Source organism: Thalassophryne amazonica, chromosome 2 (genome assembly GCF_902500255.1).
Source record: "Thalassophryne amazonica chromosome 2, fThaAma1.1, whole genome shotgun sequence".
Classification (NCBI taxonomy): Eukaryota; Metazoa; Chordata; class Actinopteri; order Batrachoidiformes; family Batrachoididae; genus Thalassophryne; species Thalassophryne amazonica.
Genome location: NC_047104.1, coordinates 39,746,239 through 39,773,117, shown reverse-complemented (window position 1 = coordinate 39,773,117; position 26,879 = coordinate 39,746,239). Strand labels below are relative to the sequence as shown.

At 45.2% G+C, this 26,879-nt stretch overlaps 2 protein-coding genes across 4 annotated transcripts in view; one reads left to right on the top strand and one right to left on the bottom strand.

The window, feature by feature from the left end:
* Positions 1–26,879, top strand: part of cep89 (centrosomal protein 89) — a 331,169-nt gene that overhangs the window by 184,348 nt on the left and 119,942 nt on the right. The gene's annotated exons all lie outside the window — the stretch shown is intronic.
* The window catches only part of zgc:165481 (uncharacterized protein LOC100073327 homolog), a 65,483-nt gene continuing 41,593 nt past the window's right edge, over positions 2,990–26,879 (bottom strand). Inside the window, exon 2 of the mRNA XM_034185220.1 lies at positions 2,990–4,359. Within this exon, the coding sequence (XP_034041111.1) occupies positions 3,620–4,359 (740 nt within the window). The 3' untranslated portion in view covers positions 2,990–3,619. The remainder of the gene's footprint in view (positions 4,360–26,879) is intronic.

The following is a 26,879-nucleotide window of genomic DNA, read 5'->3' as shown; positions in this document are numbered from 1 at the left end:
GTAAATCATCACGCAATGTTGCAAAAGATATTGGTTGTTCACAGTCAGCTGTGTCTAAACTCTGGACCAAATACAAACAACATGGGAAGGTTGTTAAAGGCAAACATACTGGTAGACCAAGGAAGACATCAAAGTGTCAAGACAGAAAACTTAAAGCAATATGTCTCAAAAATCGAAAATGCACAACAAAACAAATGAGGAAGGAATGGGATGAAACTGGAGTCAACGTCTGTGACCGAACTGTAAGAAACCGCCTAAAGGAAATGGGATTTACATACAGAAAAGCTAAACGAAAGCCATCATTAACACCTAAACAGAAAAAAAGAAGGTTACAATGGGCTAAGGAGAAGCAATCGTGGACTGTGGATGACTGGATGAAAGTCATATTCAGTGATGAATCTCGAATCTGCATTGGGCAAGGTGATGATGCTGGAACTTTTGTTTGGTGCCATTCCAATGAGATTTATAAAGATGACTGCCTGAAGAGAACATGTAAATTTCCACAGTCATTGATGATATGGGGCTGCATGTCAGGTAAAGGCACTGGGGAGATGGCTGTCATTACATCATCAATAAATGCACAAGTTTACGTTGATATTTTTGACACTTTTCTTATCCCATCAATTGAAAGGATGTTTGGGGATGATGAAATCATTTTTCAAGATGATAATGCATCTTGCCATAGAGCAAAAACTGTGAAAACATTCCTTGCAAAAAGACACATAGGGTCAATGTCATGGCCTGCAAATAGTCCGGATCTTAATCCAATTGAAAATCTTTGATGGAAGTTGAAGAAAATGGTCCATGACAAGGCTCCAACCTGCAAAGCTGATCTGGCAGCAGCAATCAGAGAAAGTTGGAGCCAGATTGATGAAGAGTAGTGTTTGTCACTCATTAAGTCCATGTCTCAGAGACTGCAAGCTGTTATAAAAGCCAGAGGTGGTGCAACAAAATACTAGTGATGTGTTGGAGCGTTGTTTTGTTTTTCCTCAGAATTGAGTGATTCCATATTTTTTTCCCTCTGCTTGGTCTAAAAAAGTAACTGTTACTGACTGCCACATTTTTTTTTCCTGATTTCTTATAGTGTTTCTTAAAGCCAGAAAGTTGCCATTTGAAATGACTTTAGTTTTGTGTCATGTCTGTGATCTGCTTTTTTTTTTTACAAAATTAAACAACTGAATGAACATCCTCCGAGGCCGGTGATTCCATAATTTTTGCCAGGGGTTGTACTTATGGACCTGACTGTGTATTTGCAGAGATGGTTCTGACATCACTCCTGAGAAGATAAATACACGATTAATAAAATACTCCTGCCCTCACCTTGCTAGTAGGTAACATGCATTAAATCTCAGCTTAAGCTTAAAGATATTTTATGTTTTGTAGCCTTAGAATCGCATTCATGGATTCTTCATATGCATCAGTTCACACTCTGATGATGCTTTAATTGCTACCGACAGAAGGCCCTAATTCTTGGAACTGGATAAATGATGCTCTTATCATGCTGTATATTGTTTATTGGAGACCAAAATAAGCAACAGAGTGCATCCTCTTGAATTTACTGGCAGTTTTCATGGTCTCTTCAAGCTGTGGATGTAAAGTGAGGCTTATCTTCAGCCTCAAGCTCTGCTTCCACAGCAAAACTTTGTGTTTCACTTCCCCATGAGGACTGAATTACTGTGAAGCTTGGAAGTGACGTCTGTCCTGTCCTCATATCCTGCACTTAGTGGTCCTAACTTGATTCAGCATAGTTGTTCCTGTCTTTTGTAGCAGCTGCTGTATTTTCCAGACTATATTTTGCACCAGATTGAGTCACATCTCTACAAAAATGCGTGATGAAGAGGGGGGAAAAAAACATGTATGTCACATCGGTCTATAAGCTGCATTCATTTTTGAAACATGGTGCTACCATTTCATGAAACAAAAAAGCAAAATTAACCTAATCTGTACATTAATTATTTATAACACAAACAGCATGTTAGCAAACAGAGCTAATGGGTTAATTAATGTTATTGTATGAGGCACAATGGACGCAGAGTAAACTGAGTAAAAGAAAGTGCCCTGCTTCATGGACCACTTCAGTGCAGAGCTAAACGTGCGCACTAAATGTATTTAGTGCACACAATTAAATGTAATTCAGCTTTTTAAAATGTCTGATTATAAAGTTAGACTTACCTTAGCCTAGCCATCCTCCTCTGTTTTAGTTGTGACTGTCCCACAAAGTGCATTCATACCTTCTTGTTGTTTTACGGTGGTTGGTATCCAGGTTAATGGTGCGTTTCACTTTATGCTCGAAGGGGGATCAAACATTACCTCAGTATGCAGGAACAGCTTTTAGTTGTCATGCATGTAAACTGCCATCTTGTGGCTGCAGATGATAATGCAGTATAGTTTGACAAGTTGCGGGACAAGCCAAACAAGTTTTAAAAAGTGTGACATAGTTTGGAAATTAAGCTATGTCAAACCAATACTTAAACAACTTTGAGTTTTTGAAGAGGATCATGCACAGTGCTAAAACACAACAGGTATGACCATATATACTGTAAATGCAGTCCAAATGCGTCATTTCAACTCCAGTGTGGTACCATATTTTCAGTATATTCAACCACATTCGAAATGTGCCTTGTTTCCAAATAAATCTCCCTTTGGCTAAAGTGCTGCATTAAATGACACAGATTATTGCATTTGGCCATATATTAAGGAAAGAACAAAAAAAAAAAAAATTGACAGAAGACAGCCCAGAATTAGTGTCATCTTATTTGTTTGTTTTTTTAAACACAAATTATGTAATTAGAAGCATCAACTTGAATTGAAATAAGCTACCAAGTAAACTCAAATAAAACATGAAAGTTCCTGTAACAGGTGAAAGCCACGATGAATATTCACTGTTAGTTTGATCACCCACAAGAGTTACAGACATTTGTGTTTGGAGGCAGTGTGGATAATTAATGTCATCGAGTGGTGATGTTACAAATTTCATTATGCTATCACTAGTCATGATTTGTTTTCTCTTCATGTTTTCACATTTGTTGATGGGGATTCACGCTCTCTGGCGTTCTCTTGTGATAAACAATATGTGTGGTTCTCCATTTCACAAAAAATAAGCATTCCTAAGCTTATTGGCCTGCACTGATATCAAGTCAGTGCCATTACAGTGCCAAAGATACCATTACATCAACATGGTGGTGCAGCATGGCAGCTTCAATGGGGGGGGGGGGGGCGCTCCCATATAGATATATGAATTAATGAACAGATTGCTAAGAATGATATATAATGCAAATAAACACCCCTAAAACCTACATATGGTAGCTTTAAGCGCTGTCATTTTGTAAAGGAAACATTAGACATCTGCTTTCACATTAGATGTCACAGCAGGGGTTGCTATGGATATCTCATTTAAGAACAATACACATTAGAACAATGAAAATCACAGAACTTAAATCTTCCCAGCCTGAACGTGCCTAATAAATCATGTTTTTTAGCTATGCATGGCTGGGGTTTACTGGATAAGGGTTGAGAACCTGAGCTATGGCACATCTGATACCTTTCTACATGAGCTGAGTTTATTTTTTTCTTCCCAGAGCTATAGTTTGTCTAGATCTGTCATTCCAGTGGTATCCTATCAACCCCTGGTGGAGCAGTCACACATGCCCTGGCACAGGCACTGACAGAATCCATAGACGAGGCAAACTGTGAGGCTTGATGGCACAAGGCTAACACATACAATACCCAGAGTCACTTTCTGGATCACCAGCAGGTAGATTCCTAGAGGCAGAGAGCCAAAGTATAAGAAACCTAGCAGCCAGACTAGAATCCGAGGGACATGATTGCAGAACTTGGACAGAGGATCTTGATCAGCTGCTCCATTTGACCCCAGTGATACAGAGTCCAGACTCTGCTCAGCATAGATGTCAGAGCTGCCATTGCGGCTCGGCGAATGCTGTGAGTCTCTTTGCACTTCCATAATTGTGATGACCAAGCAGTTGGAGTCACGCGAAGGGCTGGAAGAGAGACTTTTTGGAGACAGAACCACCTCCCTGTTGTGGTCTGAGCTCCAGGATTTGTCTGACGTTGCCAAATGGGACATGATGTTAGCATCATCAGGCAAACCTGACACCTCGTACTCTGTAACCTCAGTTTGGTGTCGGCAAAATGGACAGGTGATGCATCCTGCACTGTCAGCAATGTCCAGGATCTTAACGAGGCAGCGTGCACAGACCCGGTGCAGGCAGTCCAGGATCTTGGGCTTTCGGATGTGAGCATTGTAGCGCTGGTAACAGATTTTGCAGTCTAGTTCCTCTGGTGGAGGACTTTCTTTCCCCTCCAGCTCCACCTGAGAACAGCTCATGTTCAACTCATGTTCTGTGAAGGAAGATGGAGGGAGAAACAGGTGAAGAAAGATATATAGAAAGAGTGATGTACTTGATCATTAACTCCTGATTTTTGGAGGTAAACATGCAGTCCTTTTCCTTTCATTTTCTAACTGGCAACATTACTTGTTGAAGACAGCAGGCGTAAGCTGAATTACTGCTACTGAATGGCACGTTCATCTTTGTCTGCATCATGTCACACTTCTGTATAAATTAAATCAACCACTGCTGTATGAATGAAATCAACCACTGAGGTGCCACTGCTTGTTTACTTCAGGTTGTCTAGACGTATTTGACAGCCGTCAGTCTCAGGCACACTAAAGGACCACGCTGAGGTCATCTGGCCACCTGAGGAGGTACAACTGGTGTACAGCAGAAAATAGACACAGGTGTTTTAGTACGTATTGTCCTTGATAAAAGGACGATGAGATTCATTTGGCTATTGCGATAATGTAAGATGTCTATTTGGGTCATGGTCCTTCATTTCCACATTTGTTTTCTTTGGCAGTTTCATGTCAAGTATATAACTTTTGTTGTGTGGTTCTTTAGGGGTTCACTATGGTTCCTGTAGAAACACAGGATTACGTACACATACTGCCTCTGCAATCCTAGCACAGGATTTTGAGGTTTGACTGCAGCAGCCACATTGGTCGGTCCCCTGTAGCCTGTTCGCCCTTCATGCCTTGCCAGGCTTGTCCTGGGTGCTTTGTTAAATATTTGAGCCCAGCTGAGACTGCAACTCATTCCTTGTTGTTTTTGCTTTTCGGAGCTAACAGCGAAATCTGTTATATAGTGCATGGAAAATACAAACAGAGCTCAAGGCTATTGAGGCAGGCTCTCTTTAAGGTTAAAACCATATTAAAACCACATTAGAACCCTTTACACATGCTCATACAAGTAAAAGTGCATTCAGGTAAGATTTACTGTCTTTACTGTGTAGGCACTGGCGTTTGTTTTTTCACTGCAGTTGTTTGTTCTTACTTTACACCACTTACACCTATGTGATCATTTACAAGTCCTCCTCCCCTCAGGAATATGCTATTTAAAGAAAAGCTGATCAGTCATTCATTTACAACCATGAAATATAGATTGAATAGGTGAATGTTGCTCAGCAAACCTCTCTGTAACTGACTAACCATTAAATGTTTCAACCTGCAGTCTGTTGCATTAAAAGGCCTTTTGGAGTATGTCATAAAGGTGTCACAATAAGAAACCCTTGCCAGATTGAGCCCAACAGTAACACTGCACAATTGTTCTTAAAACTCTCAAGTAAATGTGGTGCACAAAGGACTTGAAGTTAGAGTTGGATGAAGAGGAGTATTTAATACAAAAAAGGCCTAAAGGGGTACAGTCCTGCTACAGATACTAGGTTACCATCTGTCATGAACCAGTGTGGCAGCTTGGTGGGTTCAGTCTAAAAATGGAACCGCTGTCTTAATGATATACACTCAATAAAAATATAAACGCAACACTTTTGGTTTTGCTCCCATTTTGTATGAGATGAACTCAAAGATCTAAAACTTTTTCCACATACACAATATCACCATTTCCCTCAAATATTGTTCACAAACCAGTCTAAATCTGTGATAGTGAGCACATCTCCTTTGCTGAGATAATCCATCCCACCTCACAGGTGTGCCATATCAAGATGCTGATTAGACACCATGATTAGTGCACAGGTGTGCCTTAGACTGTCCACAATAAAAGGCCACTCTGAAAGGTGCAGTTTTATCACACAGCACAATGCCACAGATGTCGCAAGATTTGAGGGAGCGTGCAATTGGCATGCTGACAGCAGGAATGTCAACCAGAGCTGTTGCTCGTGTATTGAATGTTCATTTCTCTACCATAAGCTGTCTCTAAAGGCGTTTCAGAGAATTTGGCAGTACATCCAACCAGCCTCACAACCGCAGACCATGTGTAACCACACCAGCCCAGGACCTCCACATCCAGCATGTTCACCTCCAAGATCGTCTGAGACCAGCCACTCGGACAGCTGCTGAAACAATCGGTTTGCATAACCAAAGAATTTCTGCACAAACTGTCAGAAACCGTCTCAGGGAAGCTCATCTGCATGCTCCTCGTCCTCATCGGGGTCTCGACCTGACTCCAGTTCGTCGTCGTAACCGACTTGAGTGGGCAAATGCTCACATTTGCTGGCGTTTGGCACGTTGGAGAGGTGTTCTCTTCACGGATGAATCCCGGTTCACACTGTTCAGGGCAGATGGCAGACAGCGTGTGTGGTGTCGTGTGGGTGAGCGGTTTTCTGATGTCAATGTTGTGGATCGAGTGGCCCATGGTGGCAGTGGGGTAATGGTATGGGCAGGCGTCTGTTATGGACAAAGAACACAGGTGCATTTTATTGATGGCATTTTGAATGCACAGAGATACCGTGACGAGATCCTGAGGCCCATTGTTGTGCCACATCCAAGAACATCACCTCATGTTGCAGCAGGATAATGCGCGGCCGCATGTCGCAAGGATCTGTACACAATTCTTGGAAGCTGAAAATGTCCCAGTTCTTGCATGGCCGGCATACTCACCGGACATGTCACCCATTGAGCATGTTTGGGATGCTCTGGACCGGCGTATATGACAGCGTGTACCAGTTCCTGCCAATATCCAGCAACTTCGCACAGCCATTGAAGAGGAGTGGACCAACATTCCACAGGCCACAATTGACAACCTGATCAACTCTATGTGAAGGAGATGTGTTGCACTGCATGAGGCAAATGGTGGTCACACCAGATACTGACTGGTATCCCCCCGCCAATAAAACAAAACTGCACCTTTCAGAGTGGCCTTTTATTGTGGGCAGTCTAAGGCACACCTGTGCACTAATCATGGTGTCTAATCAGCATCTTGGTGTGGCACACCTGTGAGGTGGGATGGATTATCTCAGCAAAGGAGAAGTGCTCACTATCACAGATTTAGACTGGTTTGTGAACAATATTTGAGGGAAATGGTGATATTGTGTATGTGGAAAAAGTTTTAGATCTTTGAGTTCATCTCATACAAAATGGGAGCAAAACCAAAAGTGTTGCGTTTATATTTTTGTTGAGTGTATATACGAGGTCTGTCAATAAAGTATAGGTCCTTTTTATTTTTTTCAAAAACTATATGGATTTCATTCATATGTTTTTACGTCAGACATGCTTGAACCCTAGTGCGCATGCGTGAGTTTTTCCACGCCTGTCGGTGACGTCATTCGCCTGTGAGCACTCCTTGTGGGAGGAGTCGTCCAGCCCCTCGTTGGAATTCCTTTGTCTGAGAAGTTGCTGAGAGACTGGCGCTTTGTTTGATCAAAATTTTTTCTAAACCTGTGAGGCACATCGAAGTGGACACGGTTCGAAAAATTAACCTGGTTTTGGTGAAAATTTTAACGGCTGATGAGAGATTTTGAGGTGATACTGTCGCTTTAAGGACTTCCCACGCAGTGGGACGTCACGCAGCGCTCCCAGGCGCCGTCGTCAGCCTGTTTCAAGCTGAAAACCTCCACATTTCAGGCTCTATTGATCCAGGATGTCGTGAGAGAATAGAGAAGTTTCAGAAGAAGTCGGTTTCAGCATTTTATCCAGATATTCCACTGTTAAAGGAGATTTTTTTAATGAAAGACATGGGGACGGGTCCGTGTGGACGGGTCCGCGCGTCGGGACGCAGCCGGCGCGGTGCGGCGGCACAGGAAAAACACCTCCGTGTTGATAACCATTTGTAAAATCCAGGCGGCTTTTGATGGCTTTCAGTGGAGTGAGTATCTGAGAAATTGTTTAACAGTTGGGCATGTTCCAACTTGTCCTTAAGGCTTCCAACAGAGGTGTTTTTCCTGTGGCGGGACGTTGCGGCGGCTGCGAGCTGACGCTGCAATCCGTCTGCACGTCTTTCATTAAAAAAATCTCCTTTAACAGTGGAATATTCAGATAAAATGCTGAAACCGACTTCTTCTGAAACTTCTCTGTTCTCTCACGACATCCTGGATCAATAGAGCCTGAAATGTGGAGGTTTTCAGCTTGAAACAGGCTGACGACGGCGCCTGGGAGCGCTGTGCGACGTCCCACTGCGTGGGAAGTCCTTAAAGCGACAGTATCGCCTCAAAATCTCTCATCAACCGTTAAAATTTTCACCGAAAACCAGCTTAATTTTTCGAACCGTGTCCACTTCGATGTGCCTCACAGGTTTAGAAAAAATTTTGATCAAACAAAGCACCAGTCTCTCAGCAACTTCTCAGACAAAGGAATTCCGACGAGGGGCTGGACGACTCATCCCACAAGGAGTGCTCACAGGCGGATGACGTCACCGACAGGCGTGGAAAAACTCACGCATGCGCACGAGGGTTCAAGCATGTCTGACGTAAAAACATATGAATGAAATCCATATAGTTTTTGAAAAAATTAAAAAGGACCTATACTTTATTGACAGCCCTCGTATATATATATATATATATATATATATATATAGCAAAACTGATTTTGACGTTGTACTAGTGCAATACCTGACCTATACACCCAACACTGAAACTGTATGGTGCACAATCAAAGGAACAAACTCTAGTGTACTGATCGGTGTGTGTTATCATAGTACATCAAGCACTGAGATAGAAGGAAAAAGCCCTACATGACTTAATCGCCAAGACCTGTGATGCAAACAAAGATCTTCTGATCTGTGGAGATTTCAACCACAGAACTATTGACTGGGAAACATTGCACTCTCAGTCACAGGGACAGGCATTCCTAGATCTCACAATGGACTGTTTTCTGGAGCAGAAAGTGAAGAATCCTACTAGAGGAGAGAATATTCTGGATTTGGTAAATATTTGGTACATGCCTTCTTGCTCTCAGTTGGGACGGTTGCATTTTTCTTTCCTCCTCCCTCCCCAACTTTCCTGCTACTGTAGCGTGTTTGTCTGTGAGGCTGCCAGCCCTGCTCCTCTGGAAACAGCAAAATGGATCTAATCAAGTCTCTGAACGCAATTGACACTATTTTTTCTACAAGACACCCGGGAGCGGAGGACCCGACCTGTCCTGCCGGGACACGTGGCAGGTTACGTGATGGACAGCTGGTGGAGGTGGCAAGTCATGTGCCTGTACACGCTGTCTGTGGAGGACGCTGAAGATGTTTACTTATTTGGAGCTGTGGTGACTGGGTTTCTGCTGTGTGGAGCGGCCATAGCACTGGTTTACCGGAAAATTAAGAAGGTGGAGGCGGCATTAATTGGCCCGTCCAGGCTGCCCCACATGATCAGTTTGATTGGAAGGGCAGTGTCAGCTCAGTCGGCGGGTGTTAACCGCACGTTGGAATCCATCTCGGTGAGAATGGCGGCACTGGAAAACCGCTTTGATCGTCAGTAATGACCACATCTCTTCTCCTCTATTCAGATGTATTTGGGAGCCACTCTGAAGTTTCAGACAGTGGAATCATTCAGGCGTCTGTTAATCTGGATATCTATTTGGTTTCCAAACACCAGCTGCCCTTCAAGGCCGCTGGGATAAAATCCTCTCCCCAAAGAACACTCCTGATGCCTCGCTCCTCGTCTTACCCCGCCTCTCTTGTCTTTCCCTCTCCCAGTCCTGTGATGTTGACTGTGGGACCTTGGACTCTGGTGGACTGATTCAGGACTAGGATCCCCCCCAAGATGGACAGATAAGGCCTCTTGATGGCGCCAAGGGCGGCCTGCGGGCTGTCTGTCTGAACACTGGACACATTCAAGTCTCGGCTGTCGTCTGCTGTGATTGTTTACTGTTGTTTACTATTTTTCTGTGACTGTTTTCTGTGCTTATGGGTTTTTTTTTTTGCTTCAGTGGTGCTGCTCAACACAGCAGCAATGGAGTTTTTTTATTTCCCAAACTTTCCTTGTGTGTGCTTTTATGTACCGGACCGGCTTATGTGTGTTGTTGTTTGTTAAGTGTGTCATGAAGCCGGTCAAGGTTTGCTCAGCCCTGCTCGTGACTCAGGGCAGGGACATACATTTAGAGCTGGGTCCCCCGGGCGCCGTAAAGGCAACCTCTGCTCCTAACTGGCAATTAGGATGGGTTAAATGCAGTAAACACATTTCATTGTGCAGGGAACATGTTCCTATGTGCATATGACAATAAACTCCTTTGAATCCTTTGAATTGAATCCTTTGAATCCTTGAAGAAAAGGCGGAAGCCAAACAGTAAACCTCTCTGGTGGAACTGGAAAGTGCAGAAAGCTAGGAAGAACAAGCTGAAATTATGGGAAAGACAGAGAGTCTAATCTGTATCAGGATTATCTAGCATACAAGAAGGCATTGAATAAAGCAACCAAGGAAGTGAAGAAAGCCAAGAAAGAGTTTGAGAAGAAACTAGCCAGGAATATAAAGACTGACCCCAAAGCCTTCTATAAGTATGCTAGAGGGAAGATGGCAGTAAAGGACAGGGTTGGCCCCCTGGAAAATGAGAGAGGTGAAACTGTGTCTGATGATAAGGAAGCTGCTGACCTGCTCAATGTCTTTTTCTCATCAGACGAGCCTGAGCCCTACCTTCATTTACCCAGCCCTGCGGCTTGAGGCTTACCTTCATTCACCCAGCCCTGTAGCCCGAGGCCTACTTTGTGCAGGTTCTTTGGGAGCAGAGGCAGAAATTCTTGAAGAGAAGGGGAATCCTCTGAATTGTCCTCTAGGTCCCCTTCGCCTTCCATTCGTGGGATTTTTTTTTTTTTTTTTCTGTGTTGACATTGGACATCTGCAGGTTTCTTTCACAGGGCACCCCTTCTTCATGGTTGTGTCTGACGTTACCCTGTGATGTCTTTCCTCGAATAGCGGTGTGAAAAACCTGGACTGGATCTCTGCGATACACCGGAGCTGGAATATTTCTTGTTATTCCTGGTAGTTTTAAATATATAATGGCACCGAGCCGTTTTGTTTTTGTTCTTGCTGCAATTTTTGGACGATTTTTTGTACAGTAGCACTGGATTATATAATGGATCCAGAAACTCTTTTTCACGTTTTCAACCTTTATAATACAGCAGAATGGGGAACCTCTGGGTGTGAGCAGGGTTTCCCAGGTGCCATACAGTGCCCCGTACTGTTTTTTTCAGTCACAGTTCAGCGGGTCCAGCTATCCAGTGTTATGATTCTTCAGGAGAACTTCATTATTTTGGACAGGGTTTTTTATAATTATTTATCCAATGTACATAACTCTGCACACAGGACTTATAGAAGCTCATTTAAGCAGAGATTGCTGATTGTTTATTGTTGTTCATGTCTGGTAATGTACAGCCTAATCCTGGCCCTGGCTTTGATACAGCTGCAGATTTAAAGCAAGATCTGGTCTTGGCTTTCTCCATCTTAATGTAAGAAGCTTGGTTAACAAAATGGACTTAATCCGAATCTGGGCACATTCTACAGATGTGGATGTTATGATTCTATCTGAAACTTGGCTTAATAAATCTGTTACAGATAAGGATATTCATATCAATGGGTACAAGGTTTTTAGGGCAGATCGACCCAGGCGCGGTGGAGGTGTTGCAATTTTTATCAAAAATAGGTTCCATGTGAATGTATTGGTCTCAAAGTCTGTAGTAAAGCAGTATGAATTTTTAGCACTGGACATTGAGGTATCTAAAAACTTGCACTTAACTGTTGTTGGCTGTCACAGGATGCCATCAGCTCACAGTACTGCTCTCATTTCCTTAATACAGCTTTTGTCAGAGCTGAAATTCAGTGAAATTGTTGTTGCTTGGGATTTTAATCTGAACTGGTTGCAACCAGTATCCAATGAGTTTAGAGCCCACTGTGATGCACTGAATCTTTCTCAAATTGTTGGCAGTCCCACAAGACCAAACTCCAAAAATCCAGAAAAATCTACCTTAATCGACTTAGTTTTGACTAACGTTCCACATAAATATACTCCTGCTTCAGTATTTTCGAATGACTTGAGTGATCATTGTGTCATTGCAATTGCAAGAGATATAAAAATACCTAAAACAAAGCCTCGCATTATTATAAAGCGCGATATGAAACATTTCTCAGAGCAGAGTTTCTACCACAATTTGTACAGTTTTGATTGGGATAGGATTTATTTGATTGCTGATGTTGAAATGCCTGGAAGTATTTTTATGATGGTTTTAACAGCATTGTTAATAAGCTTGCACCTTTTAGAAAGTTTAGAGTGAAAGGACGAAACAATCCTTGGTTCACACCTAATTTATCCAGTCTGTTACATGATCGTAATCTGGCTTGGGCTGAAGCCAGAAAAACAAACACTGAGAAGGACTGGCTCAAGTTCAGACACCTACGGAATTCATGTACAGTTGCCATCAGAAATGCTAAAGCAGATTATTTCCTCACTCAAACGACACAAAACCTTCAAAACCCAATGAAGTTTTAGAAGACAATTAAATCTATTAATCAAACTAATGAATGCGCTGAGCTCCCATCTTGTATTGTAACAGACACTCAAAAAATTTACGATAAAGCAGAGATGTTGGATTGTTTTAACAAACACTTTGTAGCGTCGGGTTCCTTGTTCGATTCACTTCATAGTACTCACAGAAACTTAGTAGACTTAAGTGTAGATTCTCGTGTTGCTATAACTCAACCTTTTAGTTTCGCCCCTTTCACAGTCAGTGAGGTACATAAAGCCCTCAAAGACTTAAACATCTCGAAATCTCCAGGACCTGACAACCTTGAGCCCTATTTCCTAAAAATTGCAGCTGACTTTATAGCCTCACCTTTGACTCACCTCTTCAACCTCATTCTGGCCACAAATGAAATTCCATCAATTTGGAAATCGGCTTTTGTTCTCCCTCTGTTAAAAGGTGGTGATCCAACACTTTTGAGTAATTACAGACCAATATCTAAATTATTCGCCTTGGTCAAACTTGTTGTGTGGGCCGCTGAAGAGGAGGTACTGCTGGCCCCCCACCACAAGATGGCGCCCTGCTTGAAGTGCGGGCTTCAAGCACAAGAGGGCGTCGGAGCGACCAGGAGTGACAGCTGTCACTCATCATCCGTACCAGCTGTCACTCATCCACTACTCATCACCACCACCATAAAGGCCGGACTGCAACTCCACCTCCCCGCCGAGAAATCAACTACCAATCAGGTAACTTTCTCTGCTGACTCAAAACATTGAGTAATAATCTGTACTTCTTTGCAGCCGTTTTCCTGTGGTTTGTCCTTATCTGTGGGATTGGCGTTTGGTGTGATCAGCGACGGCTTCGCTTCACACTCCAACCAGATAAGTGGTTAGACAGGAGCTGCACGAGTGTGTGATGGAGGTGGAGGTTCTCCCTCCTTCTGAATACAGACTGTGGGATTACTGAGGTGTGCGCCTCACACTCATCTGGACTGTCTCTGTTCTCTGCCAGCAGTACCGGGTCTGACTGCTGAAGACAGCGGCCACCTGGGCGCAGGGCTTGGCGGCTCCGGTGGTTTCTTCAGCTCCGTGTGGCGGTGGAAAGCGTGTTGGATCCGGCTGGTTTCTCGTCGCCAGGCGTCTTCTATCGTCGAGCCTGCCACACGTCACCTGGTGTATGATTGACAGTCACTGTATTGTTATTGTCTGTACGTCGTTGTGTGATTCACAACATTAAATTGTTACTTTTTGGCTTATCCATTGTCCGTTCATTAATGCCCCCTGTTGTGGGTCCGTGTCACGACACTTTCACAACAGGATTTCTCGGCCAGCGTCATGGATCCCGAGGGGCGTCAACCATTGCTTGAACAGCCAATGGGAGAGCGAGGTGCACAGGCGCCAGCAGGAGGCGTGTTGGGTGAGCTGCAGCACATCTTAACCGCCTTTACCGCTCGGTTGGACTTAGTTACCGAGCAGAGCAGTGTTCTCAATCGTAGGATGGAGGCTCTCACCGCCCAGGTGGAAGCTCGTGCTCAGGGCGCTGCTGCAGCACCTCCTCCTGCTGACCGTGTGCCAGAAACAGACATTCCGCTGGTCGTTCAACGAACCCCCCCACCTTCCCCTGAAGCATACAGAAGTCCTCCGGAGCCGTACGGAGGCTGTGTGGAGACGTGCGCGGACTTCTTGATGCAGTGCTCGCTCGTTTTTTCACAGCGTCCCGTCATGTACGCAGCAGACGCCAGCCGGGTGGCTTATGTGATCAATTTTCTTCGAGGAGAGGCAAATACTTGTGAGGGAGTTCCGACAGGTGTTCGACCACCCTCATAGAGGCGAGACCGCTTCAAGTGTGCTGCTGTCGATACGGCAGGGGCGTCGGAGCGCAGCGAAGTATGCAGTCGACTTCCGCATCGCGGCAGCGCGAGCCGGCTGGAATGCTGTTGCGCTCCGCGCCGCCTTTGTAAACGGACTGTCTCTGGTCCTTAAGGAGCACCTGGTGGCAAAGGACGAGCCGCGGGATTTAGATGGGCTTATCGACCTGGTTATACGGTTAGACAACCGATTAACGGAACACCGACGGGAACGAGACGAGGGGCGTGGCCAGGCACAAGCCGTCCCTCTTCCTCCCGGGTCCGAAAGGAAGCCGACTTCCCCACGCTCCACTGCCAGGGCTCTCCACGTGACAACAGCTCCCCCTGCTGACGTTGCTATGGAAACGTGCAGGGCCAAAAAACGATCAGATCAGAGACAAAGGAGGCTGATCCGTGGAGAGTGTTTTCTCTGCAGCTCTACCGAGCACATACAGAGAGAATGCCCCAAACGGTCAAAACAACAGCACTCGTCCTTAGAGACTGGGCTAAGGGTGGGTCACAACACCCACGTGGGGAAACCCCGACGATCTGCACGAATCCCAGTCACGATCCTGAGTGGGGATCTAACCCTTCACGCCCCAGCACTGGTGGACACGGGGTCGGAGGGGAATCTGCTGGATAGCAGATGGGCAAAGGAGGTTGGGCTCCCTCTAGTGGCCTTACCGTCACCGTTGTCGGTGCGGGCGCTAGATGGCACCCTTCTTCCACTAATCACACACCAGACACAGCCAGTGACATTGGTGGTGTCTGGGAATCACAGGGAGGAGATAGTGTTTTATGTAACACCTTCTACCTCCCGAGTGATTTTGGGTTTTCCATGGGTGTTAAAACACAATCCCCGGATTGATTGGCCGTCTGGGGTTGTGGTTCAGTGGAGCGAAACCTGCCACCGGGAGTGTTTAGGATCCTCGGTTCCACCCGGTGTGACAGCTAAGGAGGAGGTTTTAGTCCCCCCCAGTCTGGCGGCGGTGCCAGCCGAGTACCACGACCTTGCTGACGTCTTCAGCAAGGATCTGGCACTCACGCTGCCCCCGCACCGTCTGTACGATTGTGCCATTGATTTGATACCGGGCGCTGAGTACCCGTCCAGCAGGCTGTACAACCTCTCACGTCCGGAACGCGAATCAATGGAGACCTACATCTGGGACTCGTTAGCAGGAACTTAGCCGGAATTCCACCTCCCCGATGGGTGCTGGTTTCTTTTTTGTGGGCAAGAAGGACGGCAGACTCCGTCCATGCATTGATTACAGAGGGCTGAACGAGATCACGGTTCGCAACCGATACCCGTTACCTCTGTTGGATTCAGTGTTCACGCCCCTGCATGGAGCCCAAATTTTCACGAAATTGGATCTTAGGAATGCTTATCACCTGGTTCAGATCCGGGAGGGAGACGAGTGGAAGACGGCATTTAACACCCCGTTAGGTCACTTTGAGTACCTGGTCATGCCGTTCGGCCTCACCAATGCGCCCGCGACGTTCCAAGCATTGGTTAATGACGTCTTGCGGGACTTCCTGCATCGGTTTGTCTTCGTATATCTAGACGATATACTCATCTTTTCTCCGGATCCTGAGACCCATGTCAATCATGTACGTCAGGTCCTACAGCGGTTGTTGGAGAACCGGCTGTTTGTGAAGGGCGAGAAGTGTGAGTTCCACCGCACGTCTTTGTCCTTCTTGGGGTTCATCATCTCCTCCAACTCCGTCGCCCCTGATCCGGCCAAGGTTGCGGCGGTGAGAGATTGGCCCCAACCAACGAACTGTAGGAAACTACAACAGTTCCTCGGTTTTGCAAATTTCTACCGGAGGTTCATCAAGGGCTACAGTCAGGTAGTTAGCCCCCTGACAGCCCTGACCTCCACAAAAGTCCCCTTCACCTGGTCGGATCGGTGCGAAGCCGCGTTTAGGGAGTTGAAACGCCGGTTCTCGACTTCACCGGTTCTGGTGCAGCCCGATCCCAAGCGCCAGTTTGTTGTTGAAGTGGATGCCTCTGACTCAGGGATAGGAGCCGTGCTGTCCCAGAGCGGGGAGTCCGACAAGGTTCTCCATCCATGTGCCTACTTTTCCCGCAGGTTGACCCCAGCTGAACGGAACTATGACGTCGGCAATCGGGAACTTCTTGCAGTGAAGGAGGCTCTTGAGGAGTGGAGACACCTGTTGGAGGGAGCATCGGTACCATTTACGGTTTTCACGGACCATCGGAACCTGGAGTACATCCGGACCGCGAAGCGTCTGAACCCCAGGCAAGCCCGCTGGTCGCTGTTCTTCGGGCGTTTTGACTTCCGGATCACCCTACCGCCCCGGGACAAAGAACCAACGATCTGACGCCCTGTCCCGGGTGCACGAAGAGGAGGTCAAGACCGAGCTGTCAGACCCCCTGAAACCATCATCCCCGAGTCCACTGTCGTGGCCGCCCTTACCTGGGACGGTGGAGAAGACCGTCCGGGAGGCCCTGACACGGAGCCCGGACCCGGGGACAGGTCCGAAGGACAAACTGTACGTCCCACCAGAGGCCAGGGCTGCGGTCCTTGACTTCTGTCACGGTTCCAAGCTCTCCTGTCACCCAGGGGGTGTGAAGGACCATGGCAGTGGTCCGGCAGCGCTTCTGGTTGGGCGTCTATGGAAGCCGACGTCCGGGAGTATGTCAGGCCTGCACCACCTGTGCCAGGGGCAAAGCTGACCATCACAAGGCCCAAGGCCTCCTCCAGCCTCTACCTGCGCCTCGTCGCCCCTGGTCTCATATCGGCCTGGACTTTGTCACGGGCCTCCCGCCGTCCCAGGGCAACACCACCATCTTAACGATAGTGGACCGGTTCTCCAAGGTGGCCCACTTCGTGGCCCTCCCGAAGCTCCCCGACGGCCCAGGAGACTGCAGACCTCCTGGTCCACCACATCGTGCGTCTGCATGGGATTCCATCAGACATTGTCTCGGATCGTGGTCCTCAGTCTCCTCCCAGGTCTGGAGGAGTTTTCTGCAGGGAACTGGGGGCCACCGTCAGTCTCTCGTCTGGGTACCACCCCCAGACGAACGGGCAGGCAGAGCGGACTAACCAGGAACTGGAGCAGCCCTCCGCTGCGTGACCTCCACGCACCCGACGGCTGGAGTGACCATCTGCCTGGATCGAGTACGCTCATATACCAAGTCTCATCTGCCACCGGCCTCTCCCCGTTTGAGGTGTGTTTGGGGTACCAGCCCCCATTGTTTCCACTGGTGGAGGGAGAGGTCGGGGTGTCCTCGGTCCAGGCCCATCTGAGGAAGTGCCGTCGGGTGTGGCGTACCGCCCGCTCTGCCCTGCTCAGAGCCCGGACGAGGGCTAAGGCCCATGCAGACCGCCGGCGTTCCCCGGCCCCTGCATACCAGCCCGGGCAGGAGGTTTGGCTATCCACTAAGGACATCCCCCTGCAGGTGGAATCCCACAAACTTAAGGACAGGTACATCGACCATTTCCCATACTCAAAGTCCTCAGTCCGGCCACAGTGAAGCTGAAGCTGCCAGCTTCACTGCGGATACACCCCGTGTTTCATGTGTCAAGACTCAAGCCCTGCCATACCTCACCACTGTGTGCCCCGGGACCAGCGCCGCCTCCTGCCCGGATCATCGACGGGGAGCCCGCGTGGACGGTACGCCGGCTCCTGGACGTCCGTCGAAAGGGCCTGGGGTTCCAGTATCTGGTGGACTGGGAGGGTTATGGCCCCGAAGAGCGCTCCTGGGTGAAGAGGAGCTTCATCCTGGACCCGGCCCTCCTGGCCGACTTCTACACCCATCACCCGGACAGCAGCTGGTTGAGGGGGGGGGGGTCCTGTTGTGTGGGCCGCTGAAGAGGAGGTACTGCTGGCCTACCACCACAAGATGGCGCCCTGCCTGAAGTGCGGGCTTCAAGCACGAGAGGGCTTCGGAGCGACCAGGAGTGACAGCTGTCACTCATCATCCATACCAGCTGTCACTCATTCCACTACTCATCACCACCACCATAAAGGCCGGACTGCAACTCCACCTCCCCGCCGAGAAATCAACTACCAAATCAGGTAACTTTCTTCTGCTGACTCAAAACATTGAGTAATAATCTGTACTTTCTTTGCAGCCGTTTTCCTGTGTGTGTCCTTATCTGTGGGATTGGCGTTTGGTGTGATCAGCGACGGGCTTCGCTTCACACTCCAACCAGATAAGTGGTTAGACAGAGCTGCACGAGGTGTGTGATTGGAGGTGGAGGTTCTCCCTCCTTTACTGATACAGGACTGGGGATTACTGAGTGTGGGCGACCTCACACTCATCTGGACTGTCTCTGTTCTCTGCCAGCAGTACCGGGTCTGACTGCTGAAGACAGCGGCCACCTGGGGGCGCAGGGCTTGGCGGCTCCGGTGTTCTTCAGCTCCGTTGGCGGTGGAAGCTGTGTGGATCCGGCTTTTTCCTCTCACAGGCGTCTTCTATCGTCGAGCCTTGCCCACACGTCACCTGGTTGTATGATTGACAGTCACTGTATTGTTATTGTCTGTACGTCGTTGTGTGATTCACAACATTAAATTGTTACTTTTGGCTATCCATTGTCCGTTCATTAACGCCCCCTGTTGTGGGTCCGTGTCACGACACTTTCACAACAAAACTACTGGAGTCACTCATCATATTCAAGTTAAAGAATTTCTCTCTGACAATAATATCTGATTTTTCAGTCTGGTTTTAGGAAGCAACATAGCACAACCACTGCTGCTTTAAAAAGTAGTTAGTGACATCATTACCACCCTGGACAGTATACATTGTGCAGCTCTGTTCATAGATCTCACAAAAGCGTTTTGATACAGTTGATCATACGATACTGGAACATAGGCTCACTGCATGCAGATTTTCAAATCAGACAGTTAAAATGGTTTCACAACTACCTTTCAGGCACGGACTCATGGTGAAGATAGATGGATTCACATCACAAACACTCACCATCACCAGGGTGTACCACAGGGATCAGTATTAGGACCTCTACTATTCATTCTCTACAGTAATAACATAAATCAGAATATTTAAATGCACATTCACATTTTTACGCCGATGACACAATCATCTACAGCTCGGCACATTCACCCGCTCAAGCCATCAATCATTTACAATCAGCTTCAAAATATCTTCTTAATTAAAACTTATCTTAAACTCAGACAAAACAAAAGGTCATTGTTGTTTCAAACACCAAATCCAACCCTCAAATCCTGCACAAATCACCACCTTGCAGGGAATTCAAATAGAACTTGTTAAACAATACAATATCTTGGAATTTGGATTGACAATACACTTCATTTGCACATCATATTAATCTGCTTGTAAATCGACTCAGAATCAGGTTGGGTTGTTCTTTTTTTCGAATTCGGACTTGTGTGTCCTTTGAGGCCCAGAGGAGGCTTGTTCACCACTTTATGCAATATTGGACTACGGCGATGCATTGTACATGCACTCATCAGCTTCAGAGTCTGAGAGCTCTTGATGCTGTCTATCATGGAGCTCTGAGGTTCATCACTGGCCTCAGAGCTCTTACACATCATTGTATTCTTTATGCTCGTGTTGGTTGGTCCTCCCTGGCGTTTCGCAGGCTTAGGCATTGTATTTACTCATCTATAAATGTTTACTTGGTCAGCTTCCTGGTTACTTAAGGATGTAATTTCCGGAAATGCACTGGTTCCTATCAACTTTGTTCTGCCGACCATTTTTATTGTCAGTCCCAAAGGTCCCGTCAGAACTGGGAAAGAAGGGCTTTCAGTTGCTGCACCCTCTGCATGGACCTTTTACAGAATGACTTAAAACTGAGGGATCTGGTCTCCTTAGAATCGTTTTAAAGGACTTTTAAATGACAGAGATGCTGGCACATTGACTTGTAATTGTTTTAACTGATTTTTTTTTTTTTTGTAAAAATGTGTTGTTTTTTGAACTTTTATACTGAAACTTTTCTATTGGCTGATAATTTGTTTATTCTGTATGTGTGGTAGAATGCTGAAATTGATACGTAACCTTGCTGCCTGTCTTGGACAGGACGCTCTTGTAAAAGAGATTTTAATATCAATGAGACTTTTTCCTGGTTTAAATAAGGTAATAATAATAATAATACATAATAACAAATTGGATGTGGAGCCTGGCTAACTGGTAGAAAGCAGAGGGTTTGTGGTGAACGGTCAGTCCCCTCAGACTGGGTTGATGTATCCAGTGGTTGTCCCACAAGGCTCGGTGCTAGGGCCGCCCCTCTTCATCATTTACATCAATGATATTGAAGAGGGAGTAAATCAGTGACCTACTAAAGTTTGCTGACGACATAAAATTTTCAGAAATGTTGCCACTGTAGAACAGGCCTTCACCCTGCAGGAGGACTTACACAAGCTCTATGGACTGGAGCCTTGAATGGCAGATGCTCTTACAGTGGCAAATGTAAATGTCTTCACATGGGTCATGGCAACCCCAGATATGATTATTTTATGTGCAATGACTTGACAGAGTGTGCAGAAGAGGAGAAAGATTTGGGAGTCCTCATACATGAGAGTCTCAGTCCCAGCAAACATGTGGCAGCCATTGTGAAGACTGCAAACAGAGTACTCGGTATAATATGGAGGACCTACGAAGACAAAAGCAAGGAGAACATGCTCAGACTTTATAAGTCACTGGTCAGGCTGCATTTGGAGTATTGTGTGCAGGCATAGAGGCCTTACTTTCAGAAGGATATAGATAACAACAACAATAACAACAAGAAAGTGCAGTGCAGAGCCACAAAGATAAGTAACCTCCAGGAAAAGGACTATGATACCAGACTGGAAGAGACAGGCCTGATATCATTAGAAATGAGTAGACTTAGAGCAGACCTTATTGAAGTGTTCAAGATTGTAAATGGACTGGAAGACATAGATCCAGATGTCTTGTTTGAATTTAGGAGAGGTCACCAAGGTACTAGGGGTCACTGTCACAAAATGTTCAAGCAAAAGTCTAATCTCCTTCTTAGAAAGTACTTTTTCACACAACGCATTGTAGAAGAGTGGAACAGTTTACCAGACAGAGCCACATATGCCACATGAGTAAAGAGTCAGATTGATCCATTATTCAGGAAAAGGAGGGGGCTTAGCATAAGTCAGCGCAGACTTCCTGCCCCCCTATTGACTGCCGTACGAGACGACAACTTCGTCTACGAGGTGTAGACAGTGGATTCAAGGTAAATTCAAGAAAAATTGATGTAACAATTTTTATTTCAACTTTCAACTGAGTTAATGCCACAAGACATCTCGAGTTAAGTTGAAATAAGTTTAGTTAAGTTGAAATAACTTAAAAAATTCTATGCAAATTATTCCATCACTTTTCTCATTGAGACAGCGGTTCATTTTTTAGAGTATTAAATTGTGAAGCCCGATGTCAAATGAGTGAAACATAAAAATAGAGGCTTTATTACAGTTGTTTTCCCAATTGCTAAAACACATTTCTTGAAACCTACACCATTTTTCTCAAAACCTTAACACAAATCCAAAAATTCAAACTACATTCACAAAACCCTAGACTCTTCCATCATTGAAGATGATCTGTGATCAAAACCAAACAATGTGTTCAGATCATACACACAGCAAGCAAAAATATATTCACCAAAGAACATTCGTTGGACACACTACATAAAATAACTTAGGACACAGCATCCAGGGCATGTAGGTAACTGGAAATGATGTAAAAGTATTCAGCAAAAAATGATTGTAGTCAATGTCATATCTACCTTCAGCAATGTCACAATAAAAAATATTAAAACAAAATAAAATCACATCAAACACATCACTGCCCAAAGTCACCGAAATTCATTTTCCTACGCGATGTCTTTGTGTCTGGTCCAGCCAGTGGACTTCATCCACATTACAGGCAATATTTTCCCCTGCCAGGCAAAGGGGGAAAACCTCCTCTGGTGTGCTGAACCCAACCTTGATAAAACTCCAGTCACATCATCACAGATCAGTTCCACTGCCTCCAATAAAGTTGCCCTGATGTAGGGCTGTCGGTCATTGACCTTCCACTGCCACGCAGAGAAAAACTCCTCTACTGGATTCAGAAAGGGACTGTAAAGTGGAAAGGAAACCTTTATGAAGTGCTGGTTGTTGGTGAACCACTCACATATCAGGACAACACAGTAAACGCCCACATTGTCCCAAACTATGGCAGCATGGTGGCTTAGTGGTTAGCACTCCCTTATTGCAAGAAGGCCATGTGATCAATTCCCGCTTGTGTCCTTTCTGTGTGGAGTTTGCATGTTCTCCCCATGTTTGTATGGGTTTCCTCCGGGTGCTCCGGTTTCCTCCCACATTTAAAGGACATTTCACACATTTTTAACATCCCAGTTAGCAACACAACATCAAAGTATTCATGATTTTATTTTTATTATGTTTTATTGGAATGTATATAGAAGATATACCTTACTGAATTTTCATGATTGTAAGTTTCTCCATGAATTTCTGCTGAAGGCAGAGCTGCATTTGGATGTTATGCGCGTGCGCGTATCAGAACCTCATAGCACGTGGACCTGGACATTATTCTCTGGATGGCTATCTGTAGCTGAGGACTAGTGGAACTTGAAATGATCTCTGGCTGTCAATCTAGCGAGGACTAGTGGACCCTTTCCTTGGCTGGCGATTCACGTGCGCATGATGTGATGGTGCGTGGAGGCGTTGTGACATATTTTATTTGGGAATCTTTACAACAGGGTGGTTGTGGGCATGTTAATTTTTTCATCTTTTGCTTTTGTTCCTTTCAGTGTAGCTTTCAATGAAAGGAATTTTTTATTTTACTTTGAGAATCTACACAGAGACCTGATATCACATCTGTCTAATTAGATGTGAGCACATCTGTACAATCACACAGATATAAATAATATATATATATATTATATATATATATATATATATATATTTATTTATTTATTATTTTCACAGTTACATGCAACACTTATAAACAATGATGTCAGGTTCTGCCCCACCTGGGGCTCGTATCTGGGGTTGTCCTCCGTTTATGTCCAGGTTTCCTCATTGTTCAACTGTTTTATATTTTACTTGATTGTAATTTAGTCATTTAAGTTATGGTTTGGTTCTGTTTATCTCTTTTCTTTGGTAATACTTTTGTCAATGGTTTTATTTTCTGTTTGTCAGTTATTTCCTGTTCATCATCCTTAGTCCTGTGTCCAGTTTCCATTCTGCTTTTGTTTTTCACCATTGTATAATCATTAGTTTTATCTCCTGTTTGCTTTTCTTTTGTTTTATGTTGCACTATCTGTTTATTGTTACTTTTGTCACATGTGAGTTCTGTTCTAGTTTGTCTTAGTATTTATTTTTATGTTGATTCCCTTTTCAGTTCTTGCATTTGGTTCCTGGTTTTATTTCCTTGGTATTAGATCTTTATTATTTCTTATTTATTAGGTCTGGGGTTTTGTTCACCTTTGGCTTTGGTATTTTATTTAGATCACTGTGGCTTTAGGTTCATCTTTTAGTTGGGTCCTGTTCACTTTGCTTTTTGTCTTACTGCACTCTCTTGTCTGGTGTTCAGGGTTTGGTAGGGGTGTGTCTTCTCCCTTTTGTTTGTCACACCCCCTTCCAGATTGTTCTCCCAGACCCGTGTCTTGTTCCCCTAATCACCACCTGCCTATTTAAGCCTTTTGAGTTCACCACTTTCCTGCCAGTTCATTGTGATTTCTTGTCCACATTCCAGCCTTTGTCTTTGCAGTGTTTTGCCTTGCCGTGTTTGACCGTGTTTTGTTTTTGACCTCGCTCCTGCCTCAGCCCCTGTATTTTGTCTCCTGGTATTTTGGAACTGTGCTTGTTTTTTGACCACACCTCTGCTTGACTCCTGCCTGTACCACAGACTCCCTGACTGCCTTCCTTTTGTACCATACCCCAGCCAGATAAACCTCAGGGCTGCCGTGACTGCATCAAAATGAACAGTTATCACTTAAAAAATGAGTCATTATAACACGACATCACACTTGTGTAAACTTTGGAATTAATTTGTGCCTCAGTTCTTAATGTTAATGTAGCAGCTACATTCCATTCAAGTGTGCGCTGGGACACTTCTAATAGTCACGTCACCACTGTCGGAAACATACGAGTACTCACAAGTACTTTGTTTCAGAAGTCTCCGTAACTGTTTGTTGGTAATGCCGTATACTTTGAAACCGGTCACGGAAGTGCACAATTTAATCCAGGTGGATCATCGGATGGTCACTAATAGCCTAAATCTTAATTGTTATGACTTTGGTGCAACATGTCCTTTAAAGACATGCAGTTTAGGTGAATTGGAAACTTTATAAATTGCCCAGGTCTCCCTTACAAAAGAGATCTCAAGCTCAATGGGACTAACCTGGTTAAATAAAGGTTAAATTAAATATACAGCATGCATTGCTGCTGATCCTGTTGCCGGAATATCATCAGTAATGATTGTTCCTGGTCCCCTTTATCCTCATCCACCACCTCTCACATGAATTCTCCCCCCTCTGTCTCTCTGTATGTTTCTGTCCATGGTAGATGAATGCACGTGTGCCACCTGTGCACTCTGAACTGACTTTTATTCTGCCCAGTTTGTCTGGTCACCTCATTAGAAACGTATGTGTGTTCAGTTGTGAGTTGTGTGTAAAAGCTGACAGCTGTGTTGGAGTTGTGTTCACATTTTGCTGCCTGCGTTTACAATTTTGCAGCACAAGTGTGATGGTGTGTTTAGTGAATGAGAATGCGTTTAGAGTTTTGCAAAAAGTCTACATAAGATCTGCAAAATGTGTCTAAATAGGTGAAAACTGCTTAAGATTTTGCCAAAAGGCTTGCTTAATACAAGAAATGAGTTTAGGCCACTGTGAATTTTGTTCAGGGAATGGAGTTTAGTGTTTTAGCAATTCATAAAAACTGTAACAAACTCAACAATGAAATAAGACAAATGAGTAATCATATAAAATAAAGCTGAAGCCTATAGACAAAACACTGTAAGCAAGGTGACAATGAATGAAATGTACCTCACGACTCAAGCTAAAATACCAAGTTAAATAATAATGTTGTGTATCAAAAGTCCAAACTACAACATCCAGCTTGTCCAACACAGGTCTAAACTGTGCCATGAACAGTCTTAGTGATGGAACTCAGCTACATGGGGTGTTCAGTCAGTACATTCTGAGTGCTGGTCCCAAGCCTGGATAAATGAGGAGAGTAGAAGGAGGCAGGACATTAACCTTAAAGTTTGTGAAATCTTAGCCACATGGGGTGTGCAGCCAGTACACTCTGAGTGCCTGTCGCAAGCCTTGAAAATCAGTAGGTTTGCGTCAGGAAGCGCATCTGCCATAAAACAAGGCCAAAAAAAAAATCATGCAGCGTTAGTGTCTGACAGGGTGATGTGTGAAGTTGGAAATTGAAGGATTGATGATGAATATCATCAGTGTATCAGAATATCATATGCCCCACAGGTAGGTTGCGAGTTAGATGAGGTGGTGGAGAGTGTGCTCAAACATGAAGGAAGTGGTGATAGGAGCAGACTTCAATGGGCACGTTGGTGAAGCAAACAGGGGTGATGAAGAAGTAATGGGTAGATATGGTATCAAGGACAGGAATGCGGAAGAGCAGATGGGTGTTAATTTTGCAAGAAGGATGGAAATAGCTGTGGTGAATACCTACTTTATGAAAAGGGAGGAGCACGGTGTGACATATAAGAGTGGAGGAATGTGCACACAGGATGTGTAGCAGGTTAGGGTGGTAAAAGATGCAAATGGTAATGTGCTGACAAGCGAGAAGAGTGTGTTGAGAAGGTGAAGGGAATACTTTGAGGAGCTGATGAATGAAGAAAATGAGAGAGAGAAAAGGCTGGATAATGTCGAGATAGTAATTCAGAAAGGGCAGGATATTAGTAAGGATGAAGTGAGGGCAGCTATGCAGAGGATGAAGAGTGGAAAGGCAGTTGGTCCAGATGGCATTCCTGTGGAGGCATGGAGATGTCTAAGAGAGATGGCAGTGGAGTTTCTAACCAGATTGTTTAATTAAAATCTTGGAAAGTGAGAGGATGCCTGAGGAATGGACACGAAGTGTGCTGGTTACTATTTTTAAGAACAAGGGTGATGTGCAGAGCTGCAGTAACTACGGAGGCATAAAGTTGATCAGCCACAGCATGAAGTTGTGGGAAAGAGTAGAAGAAGTTACACTTAGAAAACAGGTGACGATCTGTGAGCAGCAATATTGTTTCATGCTGAGAAAGTGCACTACAGATGCAATGTTGGCTCTGAGAATACTGATGGAGAAGTATAGAAGACATGCAGGTTAGGTGAATTGGAAACTTTAGAACTGTCCAGGTCTCCCTTGTAAATGAGGTCTCGATCTCAGTG